General features: G+C 39.2%; 2 protein-coding genes across 2 annotated transcripts; one reads left to right on the plus strand and one right to left on the minus strand.

The window, feature by feature from the left end:
* The first annotated feature begins 2,040 nt into the window (after positions 1 to 2,040).
* Positions 2,041 to 10,726, plus strand: smcr8b (Smith-Magenis syndrome chromosome region, candidate 8b). The gene is made up of 6 exons (XM_062440266.1): positions 2,041 to 2,646; positions 4,970 to 5,382; positions 5,927 to 6,678; positions 6,983 to 7,474; positions 8,226 to 8,709; positions 9,502 to 10,726. The coding sequence occupies exons 1-6, from the start codon at positions 2,464 to 2,466 to the stop codon at positions 9,947 to 9,949; spliced, it is 2,772 nt and encodes a 923-aa protein (XP_062296250.1). The 5' UTR covers positions 2,041 to 2,463; the 3' UTR covers positions 9,950 to 10,726.
* Positions 10,727 to 12,230: 1,504 nt separating this feature from the next.
* On the minus strand, positions 12,231 to 23,358 carry zgc:112980 (uncharacterized protein LOC503706 homolog). Its single transcript, XM_062426244.1, has 21 exons — positions 23,310 to 23,358; positions 21,908 to 22,040; positions 20,651 to 20,759; positions 20,441 to 20,534; positions 19,677 to 19,827; positions 19,432 to 19,543; positions 19,173 to 19,298; positions 18,981 to 19,043; positions 18,725 to 18,847; positions 18,458 to 18,613; positions 17,920 to 17,973; positions 17,281 to 17,507; positions 17,112 to 17,191; positions 16,059 to 16,148; positions 15,869 to 15,946; positions 15,676 to 15,780; positions 14,885 to 14,990; positions 13,564 to 13,639; positions 13,211 to 13,271; positions 12,474 to 12,523; positions 12,231 to 12,362 (listed from the first exon to the last, which is right to left on the minus strand). The coding sequence occupies exons 2-19, from the start codon at positions 22,029 to 22,031 to the stop codon at positions 13,253 to 13,255; spliced, it is 1,893 nt and encodes a 630-aa protein (XP_062282228.1). The 5' UTR covers positions 22,032 to 22,040; positions 23,310 to 23,358; the 3' UTR covers positions 12,231 to 12,362; positions 12,474 to 12,523; positions 13,211 to 13,252.
* Positions 23,359 to 23,773: the final 415 nt, after the last annotated feature.

A 23,773-nucleotide genomic window follows, 5' to 3' on the forward strand; every position in this document is an offset into this window, starting at 1 on the left:
TAGGCCAAGATAGCCTCATATTGCTGTTTGATATACTTTAGACTGAACCAAATACATAAAACAGGTCTTTCTGAAGGCATTTATTTGTTCCTAACTCTGGCAAAGTGGGAAAATCACACACATAGGCTAGTGTAATAACTCATATTTTTTCACTTCCATTCACTGAGCCTTGCCTGAAACCGTTTGGAGCCCCCCTGATGAGGCCCATCTCCCACTCTGAAAACCTCTGCTACACAACATGGTTTGTGAGCTTTGCCTACAGCAAAAATTCCCAGTTGGCGATGCTTGTCACGTTCTTTTCGAGGTTGGTTGTCATATTCATAAATATTCAACATGAAATTAAACTTTATAAATTACTTTTTTAAATTTTTCACCATTAAAATCACATAGGGACAACCAACCCCTCAATGAGAATAGTTGTCACAAGTGTACAAGATGTATTTGACCATCCACATCTTTTTTGAATAGAATAAACTAAAGGAGAGTAAAGTCAGTCCTAGTCTCATGATACCAGACAATCTCCACCCACCAAAGTCTCAAAGTCTGGGTATATCTAGATGTGGTAGTTGCTTGAATGGTGGTAAGAATGACTGCTAAACCTATTTCCCTTTCATTTTGTCATGACATGCATTACTGCAGTCATTCCCCCATTCTTCTCTGTAGTGAACAGCAGCCCCAATATAAAAGGCCTCCCGAAAGACGTTGCTGTGTTTCCGAAATGCAGGTATTTGGGTTTTTTTTTTACTCTCTAATTGTTTCCACCAGTTTTAACAACAAAACCTGGGAGACTGTCCTCAGTTTCTACAACCAAAACGTTTAGAGCTTTTTTTTGTCTAACTTTATTAAGTAAAAGATGCATGCAGGGTCGGGAAGGTTACTTTGGAAATGTAATAGATTACAGATGACTAGTTATCCTATTTAAAATGTCATAAGTAATGTAACTATTTCAATTACTTAATCAAAGTAATGTAACTTATTACATTTGATTACTTTTAGATAACTTTTCTAATTTTCTAATGAATGTATTCAGCTGTTAGGGTAAGTTTGCCCGTTAAGCACCAAAATCTAAGTTCAGGTGTTTTTCATGGATACTGACATGATTTATAAGGGAAATCATCTATTATAAAGCAAGATGTATCTCTTATTTGAAAATGTTTTCATTAGTTCATGTAGATTTTGGAATATAAAATAAAGATATTTGATGAAAAAAGTAAAAAGTCTAGCATGGGCTTAATTTGCACTGTGACACCATTTAAGCCCATGTGTGCTCCAAATAAGGTCCACCTCATGATTTACTTATAAAATATTGATTTCAAATAATTAAAAACAGCAATATACATCTTAAAGGTCTGACTTCAGATGTAACTCCCTTTGTAATAATCAACATTTCATAAGTAACTGTAATTTAACTGTGACGGATTACAGATACATTTATTTTGTAATGAATTCAAGTAACGCCATACATGAAGTTAGTCCTCAACACTGGACAGGCATGTTTTGGTCTGAGATGCTGCGGTGCTCTAGTGCGACATCTAGTGGCTGAATGTCGTGTACTGCAACTTTAAGGACAGTCAGAGGTTTTTGATGATTTAAGTGAAAGTAAAAAGGTGTGACTACCAATCCCTGCTCTCCCTTGTTTACACAGAATAACAACACACAATCTTCAAAAAGATCCACAAATATTTATATAAAAGTGAAACAGTTTCTGTGAACTGTAAACAGGATACAAATAGTGCAAAGAAATGAATATAGAATGGTGAAAAAGTGAAGTTACCTTACACACATACAGTAGGTGTATTAATGAATTAAATGTTTTAGTGTGTTTTAATGTGATGTTTTTAACTCAAATATTTGTAGTTAAAAATAACATGAAAACATCCAAAAAAGGGGTGAATATGTTTATGAGTAGTCTGTGAATACTTAATATAGTCTAACTGTGGTGTATTGTGACCGGAAGTCTTTGTGATTGTGTCTAACTTGACTCGGGACCTCCAGAGCTGCTTTTCCATGAAGCGTCTCCGACCCGGTGTCTTACTGTCACATGGCTAAATATGGGTGCACAGGGTTCAGTCTGCCGGCCCGAAACCTAACAGAGAGGGACGAAGTTTTTAAACCGAGAGAAAGTTTGCTTAAAGAGGAACTCAAATCCCCGGGACTAAGCTTGCTGCACCGTGTGACTAACGACGTGCCCGCAGGAAACTTTCGGTTCTCCGTTAAGTTTTCTTGTTCCTGAAAAACGCCGCATGTTTACTTGACTCAGGTTGTTGAAGCGAGACGGGCAGGGTCCTCCTTTCAGTTTTTGTTTTCGTGGAACTTCAGTGTCCGTCGTTGCATGACTGTAGCCAACTGCGCAATAAGTTTTTTAATAACTCTCCGGCTGCTGCTGCTGTTGTTGTTGCGCCTGAACAGCTGACTGCAGGCCGAGCTGAGCTGCTCCATGGGTTGATCCCTCACGGTCTGAAGATGATCGGGTCACCGGACCTGCTGGCCTTCACCGGGACGGAGGGGTTTGGACAGGAGGAGGGTCAGGAGGTGCATGGTCTACCTGAGGAGCTCTCCGTGCCTCTCTTACCTTCATCCAACCCCTGGACCTCTGCTGCACAGTTTCACACAGACTTCATACTGGTGGCTGAATTTTCAGAGCAGGTGCGTCTGTGTTTAATGTCCACTTTCTTCTGGGAGTCATTTCATATGTGTTTAGAGTATTATAATGTAAAGGCAGGTGTTATTAAGAAGGAAAAAAGGTGACAAGATAACACTGACCCCCAGGGTGGTGTGGGTAATATATTAGCCTAATATTGTATCAATATCGTGATATGAGACTAGATATCTTAGTTGTCTTTTCCTGATTTTAAAGGCTGCATTATAGTTAGGTGCAGGTAATGTGGGACATTGACTACTGTGAGATACCTAAGCTCCAATGCATTTATCTCCTTTTCCACAACATTAAAGTGAACATGATTGGTGTTGAATCCAAGCAGGGGTGTCATATAATAGAAATCATATAACTTTGTGGGGGTCATGTCATAAAAAGAGGTAAGCAAAATAGTCAAATGTCAGTAACATAGGTCTTACATGAAATCAATGTTAAGGTTATAAATCTGTCATGATTAAAACAAGGAACACTTATATAGGTGTCATTTTTCCTTTGAGTACAATATCTGAAAATTGGGGGAAGTGTTCCACATTACCGTAATCCACCCTAAGTGTAATTTTTTGGTCTTAAGAGACCATTTTATAGTTCGCCTTTATCCACATTATTGATTTTCTGAAATCAATGGTGATCCCTACAATATTGTGGCAATATCAAGGTATTTGATCAACAATATTGTGATGTTTGATCTTGTCCATATCACCCAATTAGGTGTTAAAACATTACAAGAAACAGACCAAATGGAGATACTAAAATTACAAAGAAATTGAAATAAGAAAAATAGAACAAAGCCACAGGGTGAATTGGTGTAATATGGGACTCTGCCATGTGTGGGACAGCTAAGCTCAAATGCATCTATCTATTGTCTACTTATCTATCTCTATGTCTACTAAATGCTAATGATTAGGACTTCCGTCAAATTAAAGTTGGAGTGACATGTAGTAGAAATCACATGACTCCACACATGTGGTGCCCTAGATTGGAGCAGGGCAGTCATCCAACAGGAAATACTTGCTGTGAAGTCCAGTCGAAGTTCAGTGATTCAAATGTGTCATAAATTAAGGAATGCCATGTCAGTTTTATTTGTATAGCACTAAATCACAGAGGTTATCTCAGGACTTTTCGAACACAGAGTAGGTCTATACTGTACTCTTTAATTTACAGAGACCCAACATTCCCCCATGAGCGAGCACAACTGGGCTCTAGGTGCACAGCCTCTCCTTGTCTGGTTAGGCTGAGAGAAAGAAGGAGGGGGAGAGAGAGATGCACAGAGATCCACAGCAACAACATTAATAATGATAACTGCAATTATAATAATAGAAATATGACTGATAATAACAGCAGTGGTGATTATGCATCATGCTGGACAGCAGTCAGTCTGCAGCCAAAGGTCTCCTGGGAGACGAGAGAGAGCACAACATTACGGGGGAAGATGCATGTTAGTGAAATGCATTAATGGTACAAGATTGCATAAAGATGGAGAAAGATAGAGGAGCTCACTGCATCATAGGGAGTCCTCCAGCAGTCCAGGCTTAAAGTAGCAAAACTATATGCTGGTCCAAGGTGAGCCTGGGACAGTCCTACCTCTAAACTTTATCAAAAAAGAAAAATTTAAACCTACTCTTAAACGTAGAGATAGTATCTGCAACCCAAAATTGAGGTTGGTTCCACAGTAGAGGAGCCTGATAGCTGAATACTCTGAATGCCTCCTACTCTACTTTTAAAGAATTTTGTTGCTGCAGTTTCTTGACAACATTTAAGTTGCAGATCAGTTTTTTTTTTTATTGGTCATACTGTTGCAACTGATGGTTGTTTGCACTTCATTTATTCAGGAAGTCTCATAGTGATTAAGATCTCTTGTGCAAGAGAGATCTGCAAACAGTTATATATAAGATCACACATACATAGAAATACAGCAAGTGAAATATCAAAGTCATCGGAGTAATGAGGAAGGTGCAGAGTGCTAGAGTCTTTGAGTTGGTATGAGGAACTTTTAAAACTGATGTCTCTCTCTTATGGTCACTTAAAATCTGACAAAAGTTAAATGTTAAATATCTAAACAACTTAAACACAATGAAAACAGGTTTGACAGGATGCTGATGTATTCTTGATGAGTGTTAATATCCAACTTGGACTACAGTGATGATAATAAATGATAAAGAACTTTATTAATCCCACGAATCATGCATCACAAAACATAATGACACTCAAAGAGGTAGATCAGAAAATAGAATTACTATTGTTCCATTTATAATAACAAATGAGGAATCTTTTTATTGTATTTAATCTCTAAAAAACTCTCCTGTGTGTTTCCAGGTGGGACCAAAGCCTGTGCTGACGATACCAGATGACCCACGAGTCATCGGATCGTTTGATCTCAACCACTTCTCTGTTCGTATCATGTCGGTGGACTACCAGGCATCCGGCCCCGGCCAGGCCCCTCCTACATCCCCCGGCCCCCGCCTCAACTTCAGCGAGGACTCCAAAGTGATCCTGGGAGATTCAGCGGAGGACGCGTATGCTTACGTTCACCACATGACCTTGTACGACCTGGAAGCTCGGGGCATGGTGCGTCCTTTCTGTATGGCCTACGTGTGCTCGGACCAGGCGAAGCTGATGGAGAACTTCTCTGAACTGTCGACGTGCTTCTCTCAGGCGTCCGAGAGCCTCAAGACGGGAAACAGACAAGCGTTTTCTATGGAGCTGCAGAGGAAACTACAAGAGCTCGAGTAAGATCAAGATGTACTCTGAAGGCTTAATAATATACATGTTCAAGGGGTCAATAATATGTCCCATCGTATCATAATATATTTTTAATTTTCAATTAATCAATAAGTTGATTGACAGAAAGTTAACTATTACATACAACAGTCTAAAACCCATCAAGCTTATTATTATAATGATTAATAATCTAATCATTTTAAGATTTTAAGTGTGCAGTGATATAAATACACATGTGGAACACATCTGTGTCCATGGACCTCAGAAAAATGTATTAACGGATGTGTTGGCACGTCCACAAGACCACAGCTGTCCATGGATGTAGAAAGCATGAATTGACCTTAACACCCCTGAAACTCTTGACTTGTCTTTGCTGACCTCGAATGGCTGCACTGATGTACAGGTGTACCCCTGGACACCATGACATCACTGTTGGGTGTGGTTACAGGTGCAGAAGAGTTGAAACTTTCAACCGTAGCGGGCAGTGAAAGGCTGCTTTTTAGCCTGTTGTTAAAAGTCTGACGACTAAATCTGACTCTCTGTCTGTTTCAGGTACATGCGGCTGGCTCTGCAACCGGAGACGGACCCTCAGACAGTGAATGGGTTTGAGGAAATGGGAGAGAAAGCTGATGAGCTTGAAGCTGTGACGCGTTCCATCTCAAACCACAGAGACCTCCTCCGCCAGGTCACCTCCTACCCAAACAGGAAGCTCAAACAGCCCGACTTCCTGCCCTACGACCCAGCCGACTCGCTCACTGATCCACTTCCATTACTGCCTCTCGAGCCCCCCACCTCCCTCTCCAGCTCCCCCTCCTGCAAGTCCGAGCGTCATCTGAAGTCGCTGCAGGAGCTTTGCAACGCATACTTCCTGTCCCTGATGAAGGAGCAGCTCGCTGACACAGAGCGCCGCCTGCGTGGCGACAAGAGTGCACTGCGCACTACTCGTATCACACGCTCACTGTCCAGGAGGCTCACACTCACCAACTTCCTGTTCGAGCTGTGGACTCCAGAGGACGGAGAGGAGGAGGAGAGGGAGAGCGCTGAGGCGGAGTCACAGAGGACAACAGAGAGTAAGAGCAGTGGCGAGCTCTTAAGTGCTGAACCCATGAGCCTCGAGTCCTTCTGCTCCTGTGTGGAGGAGATCCCCATCAAACTGGTGGCAGGAGAAGCTTTGAAGGTGAGCCCTGATCCTAGTGTTGCCATGGAGATGACAGGAAGTGTGAGCAGCAGCGACAGCATTGAAGTGCTGGGGACAGAGAAGTCTTATCGGACGCAGCATGACATCGCTGGGTCTGATAGCAGAGGTACGTCCCACTGACAGTAGCACTGAAAGAAGATTCAATAACAGCAATTTTTGACATTTAAAGAAAAAAAAGCCAAAAAGTCTTAAGTTTCAGCCTCTCAAATGTGAATATTTGCTGCTTTTTTCTGTTTTCATTTATGTCAATTCATTTATCAAGTAATCAATACATTTTTGGTCCAGAAAATGTCAGAAAATGATTAGACATAATAATAAACTGGCTAATTGGAAAAACAAGCAATAGATATAGGCCCTCACACATGCCTCTCTTACATCTGAACCAGCTGACAGCTTTCTCACTTCCATAGAAACACACGTCGGGATGGCGGACAGCTCTCTCAGGCGAGCAGCGGTGGAGGCAGGCGTCAGGCGAGTTCCAGCGTACGCAAGACGGGCCAACAGCGAGGACAGCATCGAGGTCCTGAGTACCACAGAGTCCATCTTTCCCGATGACCTCACAGCCATCACAGAGGAGGAAGCAGAGCACCAACCTCTGAGTAATGGCCTGCAGGGTGAGGAGGAGGAGGAGATAATACTGTCAGAGTGTCAATATGATGACGTCCACAGAGAGGACGAGACAGTCCGAGAGGAGGAGTTGTTTAATGTGGCTGTTGTAGAAAATGAAAGTGAGCCGCCCGTCCAGGTGGTCCATGAAGCTCGAGATGACAGAGAAGAGTCTGTAAAGCAAATAACTGTCGCTAAGGAGGCCATGACCAAAGAGGAGCCGGACGCCGAGTGTTTGAAGAGGGATCACGTCAATGAAGATAACAATCCAGAGAGTACAACCACGGCACTGCAGGGTATTAAATCTATATCAATATTGATTGTAAAAGCGTTATTTAAACAGGATTTAAGATTTCATCAACACGTATTTGACTAATTTAGAAAACACTGTGTGAAAAAGTTGTATAACATTTTATAGAAGGGTGTTAAGACCCCATTTCCCCAAGAATTTAAGGTTCTTTTTTTTTTAGCTTACTACAATATATGTGACATTGATTCTGATGTAATGCTTATATATAATATGTATATTTTGATATTTTTGCTCTTTTTGACGCAATTTACTGAATTATCAATTAGTTTAGTTTATTTGCACATAAAAAAAGAAAAGAAAATACATAATACAAAAAAGTAATACATGCAGATTTGTTGAGATTAGGAAAGTAAAACAATAACTAACAAAAAAGAAATGTGCAGGAGGAGCCAATAAAACCCATCAGGGCTTGTCAGGTGGCCCTCCTATAGTGAAACATACAACCTAAAAGAGCTTTGATAGCTCCTCGGCGGGTTGAATGGTAAACCACACCTGTGTGTGTTGGTTGTATATATATGGATCTGTTTTCCATTTTTACAATCACTGATCCGATTGCAATCAAAACCTTATCTAGATTAAACTTTTGTGGCTTGCAGTAAGTATGCAGGTGTTACCTTTTTTAATTGATGCTTATTCCTTATAGCCTTGTAACTCTCCTTCAGCTGATAGAAATGATGCCAACGCTGCAACACTTCAACTCAATCTGTAATAAAGTTTAATTTCCTCTTCATCTTTAGTTGTAGAAGCAGCGAAGTCGATTGAGGTTCATCTGACGGTGCCCGACGTCCAGGTGGACTTTTCCCCACCAGCTCCCCTCACTGAGGTTGAACGATGGTCTCCGCCCCGCGCTCCCCTCCGGCTGCTGAGCGTCGACGAAGTGTCCGACTGCACCAGCTTCAGCGGCACCTCGGACCTCCTCTCTCCCACCCAGAGTATCCACGGCAGCACCCGCTCAGAGAGGAAGAGGAGAAGGAAGGCTGGACTCAGAGCCCTCAGGTTCCTGAAGCACCACTCGTTCTCCCAGCATGCCGTGTTCTGTCTGCTGAGCGGCCGGCCGCTGGTGGTCATCGGAGGAGACGAGGGTCTGCTGAGGAAGCAGGTGGACGCACTGAGTCTCTTCCTGCCTGCTCCTCTCGCTGACGGGAGTGCTGTGATGCCAAGTTTGACCTCGCCCCTTCAACTAACCGACCTGCTCACCTGGAGACTGATCGGCATACACAGGTACGCCGTAATTAACACAACCGATGATTACCTGCAAGTCCAAATATTTTAACATATTCTTTATCTTTCCAATTTTATCATTAAAGTCAAACCTAAATTGCTCTAAATAGCTAAATCTGCTCTGTAAATCACTTGTCCTTTGTCATCCTTTTGAGAGAAAATCAAAAACAAAAAAAGAAAATTGATATTAGATTTTTTTTAACGATATATTGGTCAATATTAGCCTATCACAGATATTTCAGTATCAGTGTATATGTTGTCCAATATGCACCGATATATACAGTACTGTGCAAAAGTCTTAGTTGTTGTAGCAATGCTATAATGACCATATATAATTACTTCTCAGTCTCTTTATTAGAATACAACCAGAAAATACAGGAAATGTGTATGTATTTCACAGTAAAATTAGAAAAGAAAACAGCTTCTACAGTATAGGCAGCAAGTATTTAGTGTGACCTCCCCTTACACTTGGGCAATAGCAGGAACCTGGCTCCCTAAAACCTACATTGAATGGAACCTTAATTAATAATGATATTTAATAATGAATGTTTTTCCAAAGACATTATTTCTTCATTGTAATAATACAAAACTATAAACAATGCATTTAAAAACGTGTTGGCTCCAAAGAGGGTTTATTAAATGTGATTGTGATTTTTTTGGTTTGTTTTATTTTTGGCATCACTGAGGTCAAGATGCTGTAAGGCACAAAGTTGTCGTCTTGCCTAAAACTTCACCTCGTTTTTCTCATGACTCGTCTTTATCTGACATTCTCCTCTCGTTCTCTCTGCTCAGATCGTCCTCCAGTACTTCCTCCAGCGTGCTTCACTCTCTGACTCGCTACAGCCGTTATTTGGCCCTGCTGGACCTGGACCAGAAGACGCTGCGCTGTCCCCCATACTCCGGCTCCCTCATCGGCAGACTGGCTGATCCTCACACCGGCATCAGTCGGGGCATCACCTACCTGCTGCACCTGGAGAGCTGCCTGACTGCACTGGCCAATCAGGCTCTGCTGTACACATTTAATCCATCCATCCAACGTCCTGACGCCGCTGGCGGGAATAACGTCGAGCAAGGAGACGACTTCCTGTTAACGCGAGGATTCTGCACCAGTGAGAGCGATTTGAGAGTGATGCGTTTCCTGTCTGACCTCATCAAACAGCGCCACGCAGGTCGTGGTCCACCAGTGTTGAGATTCTATTACAGCTCGATGAGTCTCCACAGAAACACAATTGTAACATAAGAGCTCGTTAAAAGACACTGGAGGAACAAAAACAAGAAGCCATTATTGAGATGGTTGAAAACCTACTAAAGCACTGATCTTTATTCTACTGAAACAGAAATCATGTTTTTATCTGCTGTGTTAAATTTGAGTATTTATACATGATTCCTCCTCCTGGGTCGTGTATCGCTGGATTACTGGACATTCGTGCACTAGTGCCTCACAGGCACCAAAGACTTTCACACGCAGGCAGCCTGATACAGCTGCAATATAAAACTGAAGTTCAATACTTCAAGTATTGGACTTTTTATTGGAGTGTTTTTTTTTGTTTTGTTTTTTTAAATGTAGGCTTATCACTGAATAACACATGAACTTTGTGTAAATTTAAGCTATTTGAGCCACTTATGAACACTTTAAAAGTTACTGTTTAGACAGCGTGGCGTTGTGGGTTTTGTGGATTTTAGTAATCCACAACTAATTGGAGTGTTAGTTCTTTTATTTTTTTTAATCTTTGTTGGGTCTGTTGCTCTGTCATCCAACTAAATATCATAAAAAACACTTAATTTGGCATATTTTTTGGCCGCTGACTATACAGAGAGACAGAAACAAGACCATGGAACAAAGATCCTGAGCAACAATCAAACCGGGTTATATACAGTTTGTTATATTGTCTGTTTAAACCACATTTAACCACCTTGAAATTGTTTTTTTAATGGGTTCAAAAACTTTGAAACAATTCAACATTTCAGGAAAATTAACATTTGTGTATCTTTAGTATACAGACATGAGTTGTATCAGACTTCTTGTCAAATTCAGAGCAAGAAAAAGAAAAAAAAGAAAAAAGTCAAATTATTTCATTCAGTGCAGCTAAACCAAATGTTCCATAAAATGAATTTATTGTCCAACTAAGACTCACAACTGTGATTAAAACAACAAAACATACAGGTTCACCATTTGCTAAAATAAAACTAAACATTTATTTCAGTTTTTAAAATAGATTTTCAGTTTAACCTCACTAAGTCAAAGTCAAAATGTGTTACTGAATGGGAGTAAACATTTTAGCATAAATAAGTATAAAATATCCAAGCCTGTGTGAATTTAATGAGTTATCAGATTGTCAAACAGTCAAACCCTCTGATCCACCCATCAGAGGGTCTGTGGTTTGATCTTTGGCTCCTGGGGTCTGCAAGTCAAAGTATCCTTGGGCAACGATACTGAAACCCAAATTGTTCCTGAAGGCTGCACCATCAGTATGTGTGAAGGGTTGAGTGAGCATTAGAAACATTTGTGAAGCATTTTGGATAAAAAGCGCTTAACCTTTAATCTCTAATTAAGTTGGCACCTTGCATGGCCGCCTCTACCATCCATGACTGTGTGTGTGTGTGTGACGTTGGCATGTGCTTTGACTGGTTGGTGGAGTCCTTTCACTTTAACTATCGGCTTCAGTTTGCAGAAAAATAATCCTTTTAAAAAACGAATAGAGGCAGAAATGTTAAATTAATGAAGACAGTATTACATTTGGTTCAACTTGCCTTTATAAACAACCTGCAGAGTAACATCAGCTGACAGTCGCTGCATTTTCTAAACTGCAGCTGAGATATGACAGAGGAACACCTTCCTTTCCTTTCACACTGGATTTTAAACATGTATGCAAATATGAGCCAATTTTAGTGTATGTATAGTTTTGTTTTTCTGGAAAATGAAAACTTGTTTATGTATCACCTGGACTCATTTTAACCCTCCTGTTTGCTGTCCACTGTGCAACTTTTGTCCTCCCAGATCAAAACTGTCCTGGTCTGGTTTGACTTTTTGACAATTCTATATTCAACCTTTTTTTTTTAGCAAACTTAATACCACATGTTTTACACACACAATAAACCTCATTTAAATGAAATTGTGCAACACATTATTATCCCTTTCTATAATTTCTATAAACCAGTCAATATTGCCATTTATTAAGCATCATAACATACTCTTATGAACATTTATGATGAACAGTGAAAATCAAAAAGCATGACCAAAAAAAAAAAACATTCAGAGGAAAACAAAAATGAAGTATTATTCAGTTTGTCTCATTAGCATACTGAATAAAAAGTCATTTACAAATGAAGCATCATAAAGTGTCTGAATCATGTTAAGTAATGCTGCAAATAATGAGACATGTTTAAAGTGTTAGCATCGCACAAACGACACTCGGCCTGTTTGGTCTGTGCAGGTATACTCTGACGTCTGTGTGAAGCCGACGGTGTTTCAGCCCCACACACAGTGATGGACGCTCCACTGGCCTGGTGGTGGTGGTGGGGGGGTAGGAGGAGGGTTGGATGGGGGGTGTTATGAAGGAACTGACACGCACACACACTTCATACTCTAAATACTCTGCCAGCTGCCACTTCAGTGTTTCAGGACTTCCACAGGTCTGCAGGAACAGGCTCAGCTACAAAAAAACCAAACACCACAATTAAACATTTGAAGGCACCTCTGACTCTGATAAATTAATTTGGACCATTTGAAGACTGATAACACAAATCTGACTAATCACACTTACAATTTTGCCATTTTAGGTGCAAACAGAGCTAATATTGTACAGCATCAGCCCTGAGGAGAGAGAAAAATACTGTTATGACACATCCACTCATATCACTTCAAACACCTTAATTATAACTATTGCTGAAATGATTTTCCAATTAAATCATCAGCTGACAGAAAACAACCAATTAAACTTATTAAGGTCAAAAGTCAAACGACATGGTTTTATTATCTCATTATTAAATGTTGTAGTATGAGAATCTCCACTGAGGTTATCACTTCCATGCAGTAAGGAACAGATTCTTCATACTCACTCAAACACATGCAATATCCCATTTTGTTTTGTCCCTAGAATGTTTTTAAGAAGTTGGACACAGGTTTTTCCTCTTTTTCTTACATCCCTTAGCTCTTTCCGCTGCTTCAGGACTTATATATTCTCTTATCGTAAAACCACCTGTTCATGCTTTTAATTTGTGTGTATTTGCAATTATAAGATAAATTGAAACTGATCTGATTTTTAGGTCATTTCTTGTACAACTGCTGAGGGTTGGTGTCTGTGTATTTGTAGAGTAGGTTTGTTATGTAATGATGCCTTAAAATGTCTGTATTATATTGTGTATTTTGTGTTTTTAGGACCACCTTAAGCCACATCTGAAGGCACAATCCTAATGATAAATTCAATATCTAAACTTCTAAAACAACAAAATGAGGAAGCAACGACTGGAGCGGAGTTTAACAGAAAGTTGTGGGACTTACAGCTGACACCTTGACTGGGCCTCCAGTTGGGAGGAGCTGCGTTTAATGTCCGTCGGGCTGCCTGCAAAAGGAAGAAACACAAAGGGTTAAAATCAACACCTCAGACTGCACAGTAAATATCACCACATGTGGCGAAGCGACTTACAGTAGGTGCTGATCACCACAACGTCATCAGGGAAGCACATGGAAAAAAACAAGCGACAAAGGCAGATTCTCAGTCTTTTACTACCTTTTAAAATCTGATATGGAGGAAGTGTCTAAATGCTGCTGCACGTGTTTAACAGCTCAAAAGGCTGCAGAGCTTTTTTTGTCACCAAAAAAAAAAAAGAAGTTAGAAATGAAATATGACTCACTGGTCCCAGTTGGCTGCTGAAGAAGATATAGTCGGTATGGTGATGGATTGAAGAAAGTGTAACAAGTTTTCCCCATCTGAGTGTGACAGAGACACAAAGACAAGAAATGTTATGTGATGTACCGCAGTTACTTCATCTTCACTTACAAACACAGGGTATCTGCACATTTTTAAAGAACAAATTTAATGACTTTTAAAGACCTTTTTAAAACTTCTTTAAGGAAAAAAATACCATTGCTGAGACATATAATAATGCAAAAGCAGGATTTTACTTTTGTAGTGGGTTGAAATGGAGCTCATTTTGAAGTCATTTATATAAGACTGCAACTAATGATTAGTTTCATTATAGTTCCAACTGCTGATTATTACTTACTTTAATTAGTAAGTTGATTGGTTGTAAAATAATCAGAAAATAATGATAATAATGATAAATAACATAAACTGAACAAATATTACTCTCATTCCCTCTGCCCCAGCTCAAATATATAATATTGAAATATTGATGATCATAATATTGGTTTCAGAAAGTGTGACATAAAGCCACGCCTTCAATTCCAGTGTCAAATAAACCTGTTTCAGACTGTGAGGCAACGAAATTGCACAAAAAGTTCATGGGAGGACACGATTAGCTGCAATTTAACTTGTGACTTGTAAGAAGAAGTGCCAGTCTGTGCCAAGCAGGTAGATCTGGTCCTGAAAAGTGACTTAAACTTGTTATTCTCTATAATGGCCAGCAGGGGGCGTTTCCACTGGTTTAAAAAAGAAGTCAGTTTGTATAAAAGTCTGAAAAATTGACCCTACTTCTCACTTCATTTATTAACTTAGAAAAAGAAAGACCTGCAGTTTTAACACAAATACACACACACACACACACACACACACACACACACACACACACACGGTCAGTCTGCACTATGCTATCAAGCTTACAGCTAAAGCTTGATACTGTACATTTTCTTTTTGAAGAGAATAAATACAAACTACACAAACAATGATGTAATCAAATTTGCACAAATGACAAGGTAAAAATGTGCTTTGTCTTCTGCCTGTACTCACATTTAGACAATGAGACAATGAAACACATCTCTAATTATGCAATTAAAACTAAATAAATGAATACAAATAATAAATAAAAATACCCAAAAGCAATAAAGTAAAGTTAGAAATTATAATAAAATACTCAGTGTACAAGAAGTGCACTGCAGAAGAACTATTATCCTGTTGGACCGATCATTTTGGGAACCTATTTTTGAGGTTTCAGCACTGGGAGCAAATTAAAGTTAGCATACATAAGAAACACAAATAAAAGCAAAGATACACACCTGCTGCGTTTTCCATCTCCTCTTTGATCTCCTGTACAAAGGCGCTGTGGCGTTCTGCGCTGAATGACAAATAGTCCCACAACCACACGAAAGCCCACGGATTCTCCTGCAAACACAGAAAGATGGTCGGATGAAGAGCTGTTTTAAAGTTAACTAGAGAGGCTGCAGTGAGTAAATGAGGTGTTTTCGTTACTCTGATGTTGAAGATACGTTTAACTATTACATTATTTCAAACACTTATCAGCAAATTGTAACAGTGTAAATTTATTTGCAACTATGTGAACTACACCTATTTATAAATCTACCACATGCTGGGTGGTGTAATTTTAATATTTTGAGTTTTTCATCTGTATATAATTAGTGATATATCTTATGATGTATAAATGACGTCCTTCTGTGTTTAATGTTCATTATCGATTAATCTGCTGATAATTTTGTCTATTACTCGTTGAGTCTTTGAAACATCAAAAAGAAGCGACCGGCCGTCTCACATCAGTCTCTCAGAGTAAAAAGTGATTTCCTTAAAATACTTGTTTTTAATCAAACTAATGGTAATAATTAATTTATTATCTTATATGAAAACATCCTCACATCTCAGAAGTACTTTTGGTCTTTTTGCTTGAGAATTTAAATAAATAACACATTTTCTTTCATTCTACTAAACAACTAATTCACTATTGACCACCTGTATAAAAAAAAAAAAAACAAAAAAAAAAAAACAACAACAAAACATTGTGAAAGTCAGAGAATGGAGCTGTTTTGACTAAATGTGCACAGAGACTAGGATTTACCTTAAAAGTGTTGAGCACAGGGAGCACTGGTCTCAGAGCAGCATGAAGGATTTTCAAACCTAAAGCTCCCGTAACCAACAGCAACAAGGCCTGATCCGGGTACAACTGTAGACACAAAAGACACATACCAACTATTTTAAATTTCCTCTTACCAGTCATTACATTAGTGTTTGAGTGGGATAAACGTTCGTACCGCCTGAAAGAATCGTGGGATCTGTACGTTGGAGCTCGACTTGTTGAGTAGAATTGAATTTACAACATCCTTCACTTGCTGAGGTCCAGACATGGAGGACATGAGAAAAAGAGTTGAGAACAATTCAGAGTACGTAAATGAATTATTGAAGAATTATCAAAATAGCTGGGGATAAACACGAAAAACATACAGATAGAAACTCTGGAGTGGGCGCTGGTAGACCGTTGAGTGAACTGTGAGGTGTGTTGACAATTCTGAGTAAAATGGACCAACACCGAGACTGCAAGAGAAAGACACACACACACACACACACACACACACACACACACACACACACACACACACACACACACACACACACACACACACACACACACACACACACACACACACACACACACACACACACACACACACACACACACACACACACACACACACACACACACACACACACACACACACACACTTTACTTTCCAGCATGCAACACAAGGCAAACTTTATATCATACATTATATAAAAAACATTGAAACTATTCATAAAACACAAACTAGAAGCTGCTTTTCAAAGACGTGCAGGTTTGAGCACACTTCTGGTTATCATATAAATCAGAATAAAACTAAATGTAGCTTCATTTTAAGGCTGCGTTGCCTCGATCAAAACCATGACGCCCAAATTGCTCCTGAAGGCCAAACTGCTGCCTCTCAGCTCCATCAATGTGTCCATGAGTGTGCAGTGAATTACATTTTAAAGTATTTTGGTTTAAAAATAAAAATGTCCAATGCTTTGGTTTGTGAGCAAATACCTAATATCTAATTCCCATCAGTCTGCATGCATGCAACCACTAAACTTTGATGTTGAGTGTAAACTTTATACCTGCTGAACTTCAGCATGTTAGCGTTGTCCTTGTGAGCATTTGAGCCTTAACTACAGTCTCACAGAGCTGCTAGCTGCTTTAGACTTCTGTTACATTATCAAATAAATTAAATTTGATAATGTACGGTCCATTAGAAGATCAGTCTGTATTGTAAGTACATTATGAAGGGATCTCTTAAATATCAGTATGAACATGAGGAATGATTAGAGCATGAAAACACGTGTCAGTGTTCATTTGAGCACCTGACTGTTGGTTTTATGGCAGAACTGATTAAGACCACATAGAAAGCCATCATTGTGACACCTTCAACAAGTGACAAACACCTGCACAAGTCTCTTCGGGTCTCGTCTGATAACATGACTTACATCTGTGCAAACAGCGGAGCAGCATCTCTGAACGCTGAGGGCGAACTTCACCAGATCAGCACACTTCAGTGGTACAGCATCTACAAAAGGAGAGGGTTAAACTTCTTACAGGTCAATCCTTTTAAAAAATGATTTTAAGTGAAAATGTTATAATACATCCATGTCTGACCTTTAACTGGCTTCCATTCTGCGTCAGAGTCGCAGAGCTGTGCGGGCTTACTGACTGTCAGCTTTGGTGCGAACGCTGTTTCAAAGATGCGGAGGTAAACGAGGAAGAGGCTCGGAGTGAAGCGGGAGGCGGGGCTGTTCACTGACGAGAGCAAACTCTGATGAGCCGAATTGAAGTCCCCCTCCATGCACATGAAGAAAGGGATGAGGTCCTGAACCTGCTGCAAGCTACCACACACAAATCAAATGCAGCGAGTCAAAAACCACATTTAAATATATGAATCGATTTTTAATGTTTAACATGACGACTGAACCTTAATGTAATGTTTATTTAAATATTCATGTAAAGTGTGTTTTAGCAGTATATTTTCAGATTTTGAAAGATTGCCAAATTTCTTATAGCACAATACATTTACTGCACAAAACTCATATTACTCATCCAAAAATGTTACTAAATATTGTTAAAGGATGGAAATTTATGTACTTTTCCTCTTTTTGAGGAAATAATGAAATAACTGTGAAATGTCTTCCTCAGAAATGTGATCAACTTAAATTATACATTTGTATCCATTTATAGGCAACGGTTTAATTAAAAAGGAAATATTCCAGTTCAACATGAAGAGATCACAAATATACTCACAGTTTGGGTTCATCAGTCTGGACAACTCGTAGGTAGCGGCACAACTCTCTGTACCTGCAGACATTATAAAAGATAAAAGGTAAAAGGTTTGGTTTTGTTAGCGTTTATAAAAAGGAAAGACTTTCTGCACGTCATAAAGAATCAGTGAAATGTGAAGAAATGTTCCCAGAGAACATGGCTACTCCTCTCTTATTATTGAGGTCATAGTAGGTGATGGAGGTGTACTAGGGTGCATTATACTGAATGGTGTTCCTAATATTTTTTTCCACCCCATTAACATACATGAGGGGGGCAAAATATTCAATATAATTCACCTCAGTACGCAACCACCATTTAGTACGACCTCAGTAATAAACACAAAGTAGAATTATCACCTTCCTGACAAAGTTAACAAAAACTGTGTTAACTTCAAAAAAGTCGAATTTACGCAGAGCTGTTGTATTGGGTTGAATTAGATTGAGGTTGGCGCGTGTATAAGTGTGATATCTAGCTGGAGAAATCTAGAAATCTAGCTTTCTGTGGTGTATTCATTCTGTACCTGCACTGACGCTGGAGAAGTTCTGTCCTCAGCAAAACTACAGAGAACTGTTCATTCAGGACGTCCTTCTTGCCTTTGTCTTTGCGGACGCCTGACACATTCTGCCCCTTCAGCACAGACACCAGCAGGATGTCATCCCAAGGACGCACACACAGACTGGAGCACACAAACATGAAGTTATAATAATGCATGAAAAGGCTGGGAAACAGACATGAAGCGCACACACACACACACAAGTCCCATGGGGATATTTTAACACATGCACACCTGTTCTTCATGCTCTTCAGCTCATGAGGGAAACTTAATCTCTTGTAAAAATCCTGCAGTTTTTGGCTGAACTCTGCGGTAAAATCAGCCATTACCATCTGTCTCTGCACTGATGCTACAACCCTGTAAAAAAAACAACACACACACACACACACACACACACACGCACACGCACATGCACACACGCACACAATGAGAAAACATAAAGGGAAAATGGTTTATAGACAAGATGGGGCTCTGTGTGAGTGTGTTTTACCTGTGCAGTAACACCATTTTGGCCTCAACAGCGTTAGACATGGGAACCTGTAACATGAAAGTCCTGTGAAGAATCATATTAAGTAAAGAAAATTACTACACAGACAATTCAAAACTTCAAAACTATTAATCGTGTGTGTGTGTGTGTGTGTGTGTGTGTGTGTTTGTGTGTTGTGTGTGTGTGTGTGTGTACCCTGTGACTTGGAAATGCCGCATAAAGTACTCAGCGGCTCCCAATCTCATGATGGCAGCAGCTCTGCCGTCCTGTTCATCAGCTTTGGTCAGAAACGACGACACACTCTGATACACAGGCGTGTAACTGCAGGGGGGGGGACATTAAAATGTATAAAATTGCACTTTATTTGTTAATCATTTCACTGCCTGTTGGGGATTCAATTCTGACATGCTAACAGTGTTAGACGATCTGAGGGTGGATGGTAGTGTTCACTCACTCGTGGATCACACCTTGATGGTTCAATATACCGTATTCCTGTAACGTCTTTCCCTTCGTGAAGGAAGTAAACTGAGCATAGAGCTCACTTTTGAAGCTCTGCAGCATTGTTTCTGGATGAGAGGAAGACAAAAGAAAGGCAGTCAAAAGACGTGGCTGATATAAAATGAGAGTCACATAAAGAGCGGTTAAGTGTGCGGTGTTATAAGTGTGACTGTGTTCATGTCGGTATGTGAGGGAAGGTACCTGCATGTCGGAGGTGAGTGTCTATTTCGCACAGAGTGAGGTTAAAAGTCTTCAGACCTCCCAGCAGCGAGTCGTTTCTGAGGCCGTTCCAGAAGTTGCTCCTTTTGTGGCTGTTGCAGTGACACACGCCGCTGTGACACCACATCACACACTGAACACACACACAAAGAGGACACCAGTGTGAGAGTGCAGCAGCTGAGGCCATAATTAATTACTTTCACCACAAAAAGTACAAAAGGAAAATGTCAGATTTCTTTCATTTGGCTCAGATCTCATCTACTGATACTTAAAGTTTGCCTCCATTCCTCACTTAGTGGAGACTGCAGAAGCGAACGACGCCGCTTATATGAAATTAAAGGTAAATAACTCTGTATCGACCCATAATGGCAGTCTGCACTCTCCAATCACACTATATATGCTATTATATTATCATTATATCAGTGGTATAAAATGATCTTCAAATGACAATGATATTGTTTATTATGATTATTTCTGGAACAATATATTGTCCAACGAAAGTAGTTATCGTGACAGGCCAGGTTGTGTGATTGATGTGTTTTTATGCTTGCTGCAGCACAAATTGCCCATCTTGGGACAAATAATGAACATTTAACTTGAAAGCTCCAACATCATGTAGAGAAAAAAGGGAGATTATTTTATTTTGGCCTTCAGGGAGTTTGGATGCGTTTTTCTTAGATGTGTTTAATGTGTTCAGACAGCGAGTCAGAGGCAGTACGTATAAACACGAGTACATTAACACATACCGATGACGCCAGTTTGTCACAGATGTAACAGAAGCACTGGTCGCAAATTAGCTGATTTCCAGCCGCAGGAGCGTTGACCTCAAAATCTGTAGGCCTGAGCAGCACAGAAGAGAAGCAGTGAGATTATCTGAGGCTGGTTTCCAGGGGCGGTTAAAAGGCACTGTTCAGTATTCCAAGTGTGTATGTGTGTGTGCGTGGTCATTAACTCACGTGAAAGGATGTATGGGACAGTCGTAGCGTGCATGAGGCAGCACCTCAGCGGGGCGGGAGAAGGTGACAACCAGGTCTTCATCCAGCGCGCTGGGAGATAACACGCTGTCTGAAACACAGAAGAGCAGCTGGTCACGATTTACGACTCTAACTCTCTCTTTTCTTTTCTGGCATGAATCAAAAGTGTCTCTCTCACCTCCGACTAGTTCAGAGCACAGCGGCTACACTGGTTTCAACTAAGGGTGTAACGAGACATTGATACTCATAGATTCAATGATCAACGAGCCAATAGCATCGATGCAAAATTAAAACATTGATCATTTAAGACACGTCTGTCTCCGCCTGAGCTGTCTCCAACCAGGAGCATGTCCGCAGCTGGATTAAAGAGGCAAGTCTATCATCAGACGCTTTTTTTCTTGCTTTTACAGATTTTGTTATTTGGTCCAGCTGCTGTTTTCTTACTCTAGATGTGTGCGTCTACCACTCAATGTATTCTTTCATAGGATGTAAACAATTTTAAAGCTCAATATATCAAAATGTGGCACTTTATAGTGAACAGGAGAAAAAAAGAACAGATTGCTTTTCATTTAAATGTCTGGTTGAGCTCAGAAATAAAAATGTCAAAGGATATTTTAGTTGCTTTTTGTGATTTGATATGAATGGAGGTGATTGTGTTAAATCAGCTGATGACATCGTTTCATATCGATCGCTGCCTCCAGAATCGAATCGAACTGAATTCGTATTGTGACAGATTTTGTGATATTGGCAAACATCAAATTGTTGTCCATTGAATCGATATGATATCGCATTGTGAAGAAACTTATGATTTACACCCCTAGTTTCAACAGAAGGCATCACATCACCGCAATCCTGGCTTCTCTCCATTGACTTTAAGTTTATTTTTTACTGATCATTTTTAAAGCATGTTTGTGTCTGGCTCCAAACTACAAAACAGATATGCTGAGTGGAGGTTTAAATGTAAAAGTGACTCAGTTTTTCCCATCAGGGCTCATCGAGTTTGGAACGACCTGCCTGAAGAGATAAAGCTCCCAGAATCAACGCCTTCTTCTAAATCACATTTTTATAGACTTGCTTTTGTTTTTAAATCTTTCATCGTCATTTTGTTTTCACTTTATGGTGTTTTTGCATCTTTTGTCTTAACTTTATCTTAATTTAATTGCTATATTAAATAAAATTATTATTTATAACTTTAATCTGCCTACATACAGAGGCACATGTATGAAGTTAACATGTTACCGCTCTTCTTTACGTCCTCCACCTCCACGATGAGAACTGAGGGTTCACTGCATGATACGTCATTTCCTTCTTCTTCATCATCACTGAGGATGATTATTTCTCCATTGTCCACCGGTGTGCACATCAGAAACGTCTGGCACAGAAAGGGAAAGAATAGACACTCATCAGCTCACAGAGGAAGACTAAAACATCACCAGCAACGAGCTCCGCTGTGTCAGATCTTAGTCTGACAAACAAATTTTAAAACAAAAAAGTGTGATTTTCCTTTTCAAACTTTCTTCTATTTTTTGCTTTATTTCTTGTGGATTTCTGTATTTTACATCTTCTCTAAAAGTTGTTCAAATAAAACAAAATAAGTTCTCTTTCTAGAGCTGCATGGTTAGAAATATTAATCAAGTGACGATTAATCAGCAAATATTTTGATAACGTAATGATCCTTTAAGTAATTTCTTAAACAAAAATGTTATATATATGTTTTTTTCAGCCTCTCAATCGTGATGATTTCTTGCTTTTCTTTGTCCAACCTGATAAACTGAATATATTTAAGTTTGGGGCTGTTAGTCTGAAGAATAAAACAGGCATTTTAAGATGTAAGCTTGGACTGTGGGGAACTTTAATGAATATTGACTATTTTCTGATATTTTACAGACAAAACAATTAATGAATCAAGACAATAACTAGTAACTTAACTAGTAGACATAGAAACGAGTAGTTTTTGCTTTATTTTGAGAGTTTAAAGACCAAAACGATTGGAGAGGACTGCTTTAGTGTACAGGTGGTGTCAATATTTAACTACGTAATGATTCTTGCTTTTCTTTGTCCAACATGATAAACTGAATATATTTAAGTTTGGGGGTATTAGCTTAAAACATAAATAATTTTAAGGTGTAAAATGTGAATTTAAAGGACTATTTTTCACTATTTTCTGACATTTTACAGACAAAACCATTAACCAATAAATCAACACAATAACTAGTAGACTATATATAACATGTGAGGAAGGGTCCCAGGGAGATTTAACTTTATTTTAAGGGTTTAAAGACCAAAAAGGTTAAAGAGGACTGCTTTAGTGTACAGCTGGTGTCAATATTTAACTACTTAATAACTTAAAGTAGCTATAGAAACTAATTACCTGTGTAAATACTAGCAGCTTTATTTTGGCCAATAACTATTAAAGAATAACTCAATATAAACAAGTTAACAATGATTATACAGGGCAAACTATCTAATGTGTAATAATCAATAAATAATACAAGTTATATCGAGTTTTTTCGTATTTTAAAGAAACTAACTTCCTTTACTTTATTTTACTTTACTTTCTTACTTCATTGTATATGAACATAAACACATATGAAACATGTTTAAATAGTAGTTCAATATTAATGAGAGGTAGTTTTCTTACCTTTGTTGTCCTTTTAAACAAAAATAAATACGACGTTGTTTCGCGCCCGGTTTCCTCAAATCTGACCCAACTTGACGTTTCCTTTTCCTTTTTTCTTCTTCTTTGGTTTGATTTCAGCTTTTAATCAAAGTATTCATCTGTTAGTGCCTCCTGCTGGACTGGAGGGGTCACTTTTACCCAATTTACATTACTTTCAGCTGGATTTATTCTTAAATGTGACTCACACTGTACAAAAATGGATATAAAATGGTTATTTTTTAAATTTTTGTGCAGCTGATACACATTTTAATATATCCAAATGTACACATTTTGATGTGTTTATTAAAAATAAGTCAAAAATCACCCTTCAAACATGTTGTATTCATCATCTATGAAATGTTTCCCTAAATGTGACCCACAGTGTACAAACAAGGATATCAAATGTTGTTGTTTTTTGTGTGTGTGTGTGCAGCTAATACACATTT

Source organism: Scomber scombrus, chromosome 2, assembly GCF_963691925.1.
Source record: "Scomber scombrus chromosome 2, fScoSco1.1, whole genome shotgun sequence".
NCBI classification, from domain to species: domain Eukaryota; kingdom Metazoa; phylum Chordata; class Actinopteri; order Scombriformes; family Scombridae; genus Scomber; species Scomber scombrus.